The sequence below is a fragment of the Dendrobium catenatum genome, unplaced genomic scaffold (assembly GCF_001605985.2).
Source record: "Dendrobium catenatum unplaced genomic scaffold, ASM160598v2 original_scaffold_21676, whole genome shotgun sequence".
NCBI lineage: Eukaryota > Viridiplantae > Streptophyta > Magnoliopsida > Asparagales > Orchidaceae > Dendrobium > Dendrobium catenatum.
The window spans coordinates 239,507-248,588 of NW_021340136.1; the positions used below are offsets into that span (position 1 = coordinate 239,507).

At 36.3% G+C, this 9,082-nt stretch overlaps 1 protein-coding gene across 1 annotated transcript; it reads right to left on the reverse strand.

The window, feature by feature from the left end:
* Positions 1–5,079: 5,079 nt before the first annotated feature.
* On the reverse strand, positions 5,080–9,082 carry LOC110111843 (alpha,alpha-trehalose-phosphate synthase [UDP-forming] 5). Its single transcript, XM_020843880.2, has 3 exons — positions 7,064–9,082; positions 5,790–6,063; positions 5,080–5,694 (listed from the first exon to the last, which is right to left on the reverse strand). Exons 1-3 carry the CDS (start codon positions 9,019–9,021, stop codon positions 5,362–5,364), a joined length of 2,565 nt encoding a protein of 854 aa, XP_020699539.1. The 5' UTR covers positions 9,022–9,082; the 3' UTR covers positions 5,080–5,361.

Sequence of the window (9,082 nt, forward strand, 5' to 3'; positions counted from 1 at the left end):
TTTGATTATTATATTATTATGTGATTTTAGTTGTGAAATTAGAATCTTAAATGAGAAAAGTGGAAAGAATTTAACTTAAATTTAGGATTAGGAAAGTTAAATTGATAAATATAAATAAATTATTAGATTATATTCTAACTAAATTATTAGATATTTATAAATAAAATATATATAAAAAAAATTCTTATTTTCTATTAGATCACATGGAATTTTTGAAAATTTTTTTTGCTAGTGATTTAAAGGATGAATACAACTAAATTATTTGACCATATAGCTAAATTATATAGAACATTTATGGTATAGCAGGATAAATTTAAATAATAATAAACAATATTATTAATAAATAATATATATATTATATATATATATATATATATATATATATACATATATATATATATATTAATGAATATTTTTATTTGAAATATTGATTTTTTTTTAAATTTTAAGGTTTTACGTCCTCATAATTAATTAATTGACTTGATTAATTAGAGGATAATACTCTATTAAGAAAGATGAAAATAAGAAAAATTATAAAGGTATATTGTATAATGGAAGATAATCTTCTCTATTAGAAGATTATATGAAGTAAAGGTGAAATCTTTATATGAAATATGAGCAAAATTAAAGGTGATAAGTGATAACTTTAACTTAAATTTAAAAAAAAAACTATATTGTACTTTTTAAATAAAAAATGCTAAAAAGGACAATTCAAAGTCAATAAGTCAACCTATAAAGTAGAAAAAATAATAATAATAAGTAGATAGAGTATTTAAATATGCAATTTTTATATATTTTATATTATGATTTGATTTTAAAATTTTAAATGGATAAAATAATTCTCATAATTTAATTCTTATGAGTGGCTTATATTAATTTATTAAAGTACTCTTAATGGACCAGTCTTGTAATTTTTGGCCGTTTTATCATACAACATTCAAAAGCATTAACATATTTGTATAATTTTTTTAACATAATTTATTATTTGGAATATAATATTATTTTTCTTTATTTAATATTTATCATGTTATTCTTAATTGCTATGTTTTCATTAAATTAATTTTTTTTTTTACTTTTTTGACATATTAGCGGCTAGTGTATTGGTAATTAAAAGTAGTTAGATTACTGTGGAGCTTTAGTGCTCAGTTTTTACTAATGAAAATTTTCTATTGATAATTTCTAAAAGCTTTCTATCAATTTTTTTTTTACCTTTTGTTTTCTATATCTCTTCTTTCTTAGCACTTGTGGGATTCTCTTTTATTGTTCTTAGATAAAAGAATATTTTAACATAAAAATGACATCATATTATTATATTTTTATCGCCTCAAATTTGATTTATATATCTTCTTTGAATCATTTTAATCAATTTGACTACCACTGTATAAGAAAATTTTGGTTTATCGGTGGAATTTCTAGCGAAATTGTATCCACCGGTAAAAGTGTCGGTATAACCGGCAGATATTCCATCGGTAACTTAGTGTTGGAATTTCCAACGGATTAATCGACAGAAATTTATCGGCATGTCTGTCAGTTTTTGTAAAACCGGAAATAATTTTCTGCGGAAAATACGTTAGAAATTGCTAGCGGAATTTCTGACAGAAAATTCGCCGGCTTACTTAAACCCGATGAAATCGTCCGATGAATTTTTCGTCCAAAATCTTTCCGGCGGTTTATCCTGTAGTATATAAGAAATTAGATCCATCAACTTGGTTAAGCTCATGGAAATGAGTGCTTTGAAAATGTAACTTTTGATTATTGATTGGAGACATCATCACTACAAGAAATTCATCAATTACCGGCTGTTCTCCAACCACCAGTATTAACGGTGGTTTACTCGGTGGTGTGACCGCCGATTTTTACCGGCGGTCGAACCGGCTGTTATGTTAAATATAGCCGTCGGAAACAGCAGCGGTCCAAACACCGTCGGTTAAATCGCCGTTGTTAAAGCTTACTGGCGTAAAACAGGAGAGGAACGACCCGTCTCAGGGACATGTTCACGAACAGTAGAAAGTCCAGGCAGCGTCCAATATGGATTGGAGAGGGCGTATAGGCAGATCTGAGTAGAGCTTGGGCGAACAGAGCATAATAAGCAGAACAGAGCATCTAACTGTGGGGGTTTATGAAGCTCTCTTCATACTGGTGGATTTGTTCCTCATACGGAACATAGACGATTACTGGTAAAAGCTTTAAATTAGTTTATTAAATATATTTATGTTATTATAAATATATCTTATATTTTCAGAAACAGTTTCTTGGTTGGGAGCCAATACCGCTGGTTGAATACGAGAACTCATTAACATCAAGCTGACCATCAGTGGGTTGATGAAAAGGTTAAAAAGGCTCATGTGAGTAGAATTTTTTGGAGTTTAAGAATATAAATTTATTATAATAAAACTAATTGTCATATCAATATATTTTATGGATTTATTCTTGCATGATGATTTTGTATGAGATCGGGAAAGTCGTCAGTCCACTGGTGAGGGATCATCTTCAGGATCGACCCAAATTTCTGAGTATCATACCTGGTCAGATGTTGTTGGAGGCAGATAGAGGGGGAGGGTATATGGCTTGGGTTCACAAGGTTATGCTTATGAGGGCAGTTCATCCACCTCAGCATTTTATGATCAAAGTATTAGAGCTGAAGAAACTGTAAGCTAGAGGGTTGCAGCGCTGATGAGAGAGATAGAATAGATGAGAAATTTTCAAAATGAAATGCAGGCAGAGCTACGATCATACATAGATGAAAATCAAACGAAGAAAGAGCAAGAGACAGAGCAGCCACATGCATCTCCAGACAACAAGGATATTGAGGAGGATTAGTACTCCTTTATGTTTGATGAACTTATGATGATCTGATTGTAAACTATTTGGTTATGAACTTGTTTGGTTTAACTTATTGAACTTAGTTATGAACTTATGAACTTAATTATGAAATTATTTGGAGTCACTTATTATTTTGTTTGATTTAACTTATGAATATATTTGTGATAATTGTTGTGATTGACTATAGTGGCGTGTTGCCCAAAATTGTTGTGATTGCTGTATTTTCTGTGCAGGTTTAGAGTTTAGGGTGAAAATCCCTCAAATAGAGGGGAGGCTGCCAATTTTTCTTTCAAATGCTACATGTTTTTGGCGGCCAACCGGCGGTTTGGCCGCCGAAAACTTCGATACCGGACGGCTAATTGACGCCGTTGGAAATCTACTCCAACAGTCGGTATTTATCGGCGGTTTGCCAACGGTGTCCGGTGGTACACCGCCAGTCTAACCACCGAAAATTCCTTCGGTTTGAACCGCCAATAAGCCACCGATTTTCTTACGGGCGGTCTACATTATAATAACGTCGATTTTTATACCGGCGATTCGACGGCCGGTATGCCACTGGTAAAAAAACTGGCGGTCACCGGCGCTAAGACCGCCGGAACATAACCAGAGGTATAAACCGCCGATAAACCGTCGATGAAAGAAACCGCCGGAAAAACACCGCCGATAAAGGTTTTCAACGCAGTTTTTTCCGGAGGTTTGTAAACCGCCGACAAACCGCCGGTATTTTTCAAAACCGTCGGAAAACAAGTAGTAACCGCCGGTCCAAACTGCCGGTAATGAGTAATTTTCCTGTAGTGCATCAATAGTGGTTGATGTTGGAGAACCAATTTCAACCCTCAAATACTCTCATGGGCTAGTGCTAAATTAAGTTAGTTGATTGTGTTGATTTGAGCCAGGGACAACATATTATTTTCTAGATTAGGGAGGAAACGATCAAAATCCTATAGTGTTTGTACAAATCTAGAAGATCCTAAAAACATGGCGAAAATACTAGTGTCCTAAAACTATTGATTGTAGGTCAACTGGTCAACCTTCTTCACAAGGAAAAATTATTATGTGCGGTATTCAGATGCCTTCGGAGGTCAATTCGGACGAGCCACGTCACCCAATGCACAGTGCATTGGATGAAGTGGCCCGTCCGGATTAACCTCCGGACTCGTTCGGACATCGCACAGAATAATCTCTCCTTCACAAGACCGTCAAATACTTCTTTAATCATTTGTTGATTCCCAATTATCATATCCCAATCAAATGGACCCCCTACACTATAGCGAATCACATCAAGAAGAGGCAAAAGAGATAAGAAGTGGAACATAAGAGATAAAGAATGACTACAATTAAATTCATTTCATAACATCAAATTCATATCCCTCTATATATAAATCCCCCAAATAAAAAATCCATCTGAAATGACACATAATCTATTTATATTAAATAGAACCGCTAATAAATCAGCAAAAAAATAGTAATTATAAATGTAAGCTTTAGGTGGATAATAAAATAAGGCAAAAATTATTCATTTTTACTTAAAAATAATTTTTTTAGTGTAATTAAGATGCTATGAGTTTTTTTTTTATTGTTTATTTGGGACATTATTAAGTTATTGGATCCAATTAATACCTTATAAAGAAGGGTCTTATGCAGATATAGTATATAGACCCCTTACAATATTCCCAAATAATTTTATTAATAATATTTTAAAAATCTTACACATAGTTTCTGCAGCTTTATAATTTCATTATAAAAATAATATCCTTAAGGCGAGGCATATACTAACTATTTCCCTTATTATTGAAATAATATTTAGTTAGAATATTCTAATCAAATTTTGATCATAATAAATTTTAAAAATATTCATAAGAAAATAATATACATTTTAATTAATTATATATATATATATATATATATATTTCCACATTATTAAAGTTGATTGTAGTAGCCAACAAATCATATTCTTAGAAGTTGATAACTATTTGAACTAAACAACTATAATTTGTGATAAATGTTCTCTATATTTTTCTATAAAAAACGTGTGGAAATTAGTCAAAGAAGAATATCTATTTGAGACTATTTCTATAACAAAGTTTTATAATCAAACAGATAATCAACTTGAAATTCATTTGGCTCAGCTTTCTTACTGTTTTTTAAAGCGAATATTTAGTATAAAAAATTCTAGTTCTAAAAATTTTATACTTAAAAACAGTTTTAAAAAGTAATAAGATCTCAAACAAAACAAAAGATATAAGCAGCTCGATCTAAATTGAAATCCAGAATAGAAGAGATGCTGCAATTTCTGTTGAATGGAAGGAATGTAAATGTATCTACAAATAAGCAGAAGAAATTAGAAACAAAAACATTTGATTTCCTGTTATCTACACACTATGAAGCTGTGTCAGTATTAAAGAATATGAAACAGATGGCCATATCTGTGCTTTCTTCTTTGCTGTCCTAAATTCTCATTTAACTCTATTTTTGAAATCTTATGGCTGTAATCTTTCTTTATTCTCAGCTTAAGCCAACTCCCAGAGTAGATCTTCTCTAAATTTTCCATGTCAGAGAACCTTCAAATGAAGCTTGAAGAAAAGGTCTTTTTGATGGTAGTGAGGAAGGGGCCACTAGACCTTCAAGCAATTTAATGACTTCAACTGTGTCATCAAGGTAGTACTTTGCCTTGCTTGGTTTGTTCCCAACTGTGCATGCAAACACTTCAGAAATCACAGGCAAGGAAGGATTTTTAGGAGAATCCATGATGGTTTCAAACATGTCTTCATCGGATCGATCATCGCCGATGCAAAGCACAAAGTCTGGTGGTTTTCCTCTACTCGACATGATTGAGATGAGATTCCTTGCAACTATCCCCTTACTTACTCCCTGCAAATTGTACAGTGCATGAACATCAGTGATGCGTAATGGAGTTTTGATAAATGAAAACAAAAAAGTTTCAGAATGTAGAGGTAGAAACATACCTGAGGCTTCACTTCTACAATGTGTTGGCCTCTCTTAACAACCACAGGCTCATTAGCAAGCACATTCTCAAGGTGGTCTAAGAGTTCTTTTGCTTGACAAGACCCAAAATCCGGATCGGCGTCCTGATGATGCCACACAAGAGCACTTTCCTTCTGCTCAATGTATGAACCATCAGTTGTTTCTGTGTAAAGCTTCATCACTGGCTCAGCAATCCTTTTCCATTCAAACTCAGTAGCTAATTGACAGGATTCCCATGGCGAATCTCTGTTCCACCTAAGTAAAAAAGACCAGAATTCAAGGATGATGAAGAATTAGATAGAATGAAATGCAAATTTGTAAGAGATTTTTCATTTCTATGTAGCAGAAAAGAAAAGAAATGGAGTATCCAGAAACAAGAAGAGTGAATCAGACACAAATTTTTAACTTATGTGATCCAGTTGATAGATTCCATTGTTTTTTCATGACTGAAGATGTTGGCAATTTGGATTAAAAAAACATAAAGAATCCAAAGTATATAGCTACCGTTAAAATAGAATATACTTATCCTCTACATGTTCCTTGCTCAGCATCAGGATATATAAGACACTCCTGCTCTTATTCTCCATAATAATCCAGAAGGCAACACTTGTTAAACCATGAAACCTGGTTTGAAGAAGTCTCATGTATTATGAAATATTGGCCTTATTAACTGATATCTTCCCAGAAATATATGATTACCAAACTATTGTTGATTACTTGGGCTTCTTTTGGGACGGCTTTTTTACTATTTTCTAAAACAATTTTTGGTACAAAAATTTTTTGAACCAGAAATTTTCGTACTAAAAACCTATTGTAGAAAGCATTAAGAAAGCTCTCCAAAGGAAGCCTTAATCTACTAGAGTTTGATCGTAAATTGAAGCATGCAAAATCTTAAATATTTAGACAAAAAAAACCAAGAAAAATTAGGATCAAGATAATCGATTACCCGTTGAATTTGCCTTTAGATGAGTGCGCCGCTAATCTATCAACTATTGTATTGCATTCATCTCAAAACAAATCATTGTATGTCAGCAAAATAGAATCATAGCATATGCTTGCAAACAATGCAACAAGGCATAGAAGGAATAATAAAAACCAAATTATTATTATTATTGTTTATAATTCATCTCAATTAATGGCAATAGTTGACCCAGCTAATAGAGATATGTAACATTCCTTAACAAGTTAAGAATTCAGAGACCAAGAAAATGAAATAACAAATGGTTAGAATAACAAAGAAGAAGCCATTTATTACCTTGTAAAGTATCCATGCTCAGCAGAGATCCCTAACTTCTCACAAGCTTCAAACCACTTGCTTAATGAATCTTTCCCTCTGCCACTAACCAAAAAAACAACATTTTTCTCATCTGAACACAAATCATTCAGAATCTCTATAACCTCCTTACTTGGAGTCTTAACAATAGAGCTATTTGGCATCATAGTCCCATCATAGTCCAACAATATTAGCCTACTGGTTGTCCTCCTATAAGCAGAAACTATATGCTCCACTGAAAGCTTCCTGAAGTTAGGCCCCAATGCAACAACCCTGAAGTTCAATCCAAATCCAATTCCCCAGCACCTTTTCATGAAATGATCCTTACAAGACCTCTGCAAATCCTGATCAAAAGACCTTGCCCAGTAGGAAATATCATGGGAACTCACATATTTGTAGTGCTTCTCATGTCTCAGTTGCTTCTCAGCTTCAGGCATGGAGATTGCCAAGTTCATTGCCTCCGCCATCGAATCGATATTCCAAGGGTTAACTCTGATTGCTCCACTTAAGGATGGAGAACACCCAATGAATTCAGATACTACAATCATACTCTTCTTGGGCATATCCTCAAATGCCTTGCTGCCCTGACGACAAACTGTGTATTCATAAGGAACCAGATTCATTCCATCTCTAACAGGATTGACGACGCAGCATTCGGCAACAGCATAATAAGCAATCTTCTCATAGGTTTGAAGAGACCCGCCATCAAGCAACAGAATGGGGGAGTATCCAGGAGATCCAAATTTCTCGTTGATTCTTTTCACGATTGAATGGGCTTCTTCCTGCATCTCCTGAATGTCCTTACCTTGGCTCCTAGCTGGGTTGGCAATCTGTATCAGCACGGCTTGGCCACGGAGCTTCGGATGCTCCTTTAGTAGTTGCTCCATTGCCAGAAATTTCAAGCTGATGCCTTTGAATATGTCCATATCATCACGCCCAAGAAGTAAGATCTTATCTTTGAATGTGGTCATCAAATCTTGGATCTTGGATTTGGTTTCGGTCGAGTTGATCGTCGCTTGGAGCTGTCCCATGTGGACGCCAACGGGGAGGATTTTGACTGTGACGGTTCGACCGTAATAGTCCAACATAATGTATCCACGCTTGGACTCGTAGTCGATGCCGAGGAGACGAGAGCAGCAGGAGAGGAAATGGCGGGCGTAATCGAAGGTATGGAAACCGAGGAGGTCAGCGTTGAGGAGAGCCCTAAGGAGCTCTTCTCGAACTGGTAACGTGCGAAAGATTTCGGAGGAGGGGAAAGGGGAATGGAGGAAAAATCCGAGCTTTATGCGGGGGAAGCGTTTGCGGAGGAAGGTGGGGAGGGCAAGAAGGTGGTAGTCATGGGCCCAGACAAAGTCGTCGTCAGAAGAGAGGATTTCTGTGATTCTGTCAGCGAATAGCTTGTTGGCGGAGAGATAGGCGAGCCAGAGGCGGCGGTCAAAGCGAAGCCCGGCGAGAGAGGCAGTGGACAAGGGGAGCAGGTAGTGGAGAAGAGGCCAAAGATAGCGTTTGCAGAAGCCGTGATAGAATCGTTGGTGGAGATCAGGGGGGAGGAAGACGGGGACGCAATTGAATTCCTCGGAAAGGAGTTGAGAGACGGAATCGTGATCCGATGGGTCGATGTCGGCGCGGAGGGTGCCGACGTGGATGATCGAGGCCGCGGACGGGAGGCCGGAACGGAGGTGAAAGGCGAGGGCGTCGGTGTCCCAAGAGAAGGACCACTGGGCGGAGGAGGGGTGGCGGTGGGCGCGGATGGGGAGATGGTTGGTTACGATGATTCGGCGCTGGGTTGGAGAGTAAGGGGCGATGGGATTGGCGGTCGAGGGGTCGGCTTCGAAGTCGGAGAGGACGCCTGGTACCGTCAAGATGCGGGGGAGGCGAGGAGATTGCTGCGGCGGCGGAGAAACAAGAGAAAGGAGATCGGCGTGTGAACGCGACGGCATCTCTGTAACGTCGACGACGGTGGTGGCGAGAATGGGGAAGGGAAGCGAGGAGATAAATGAT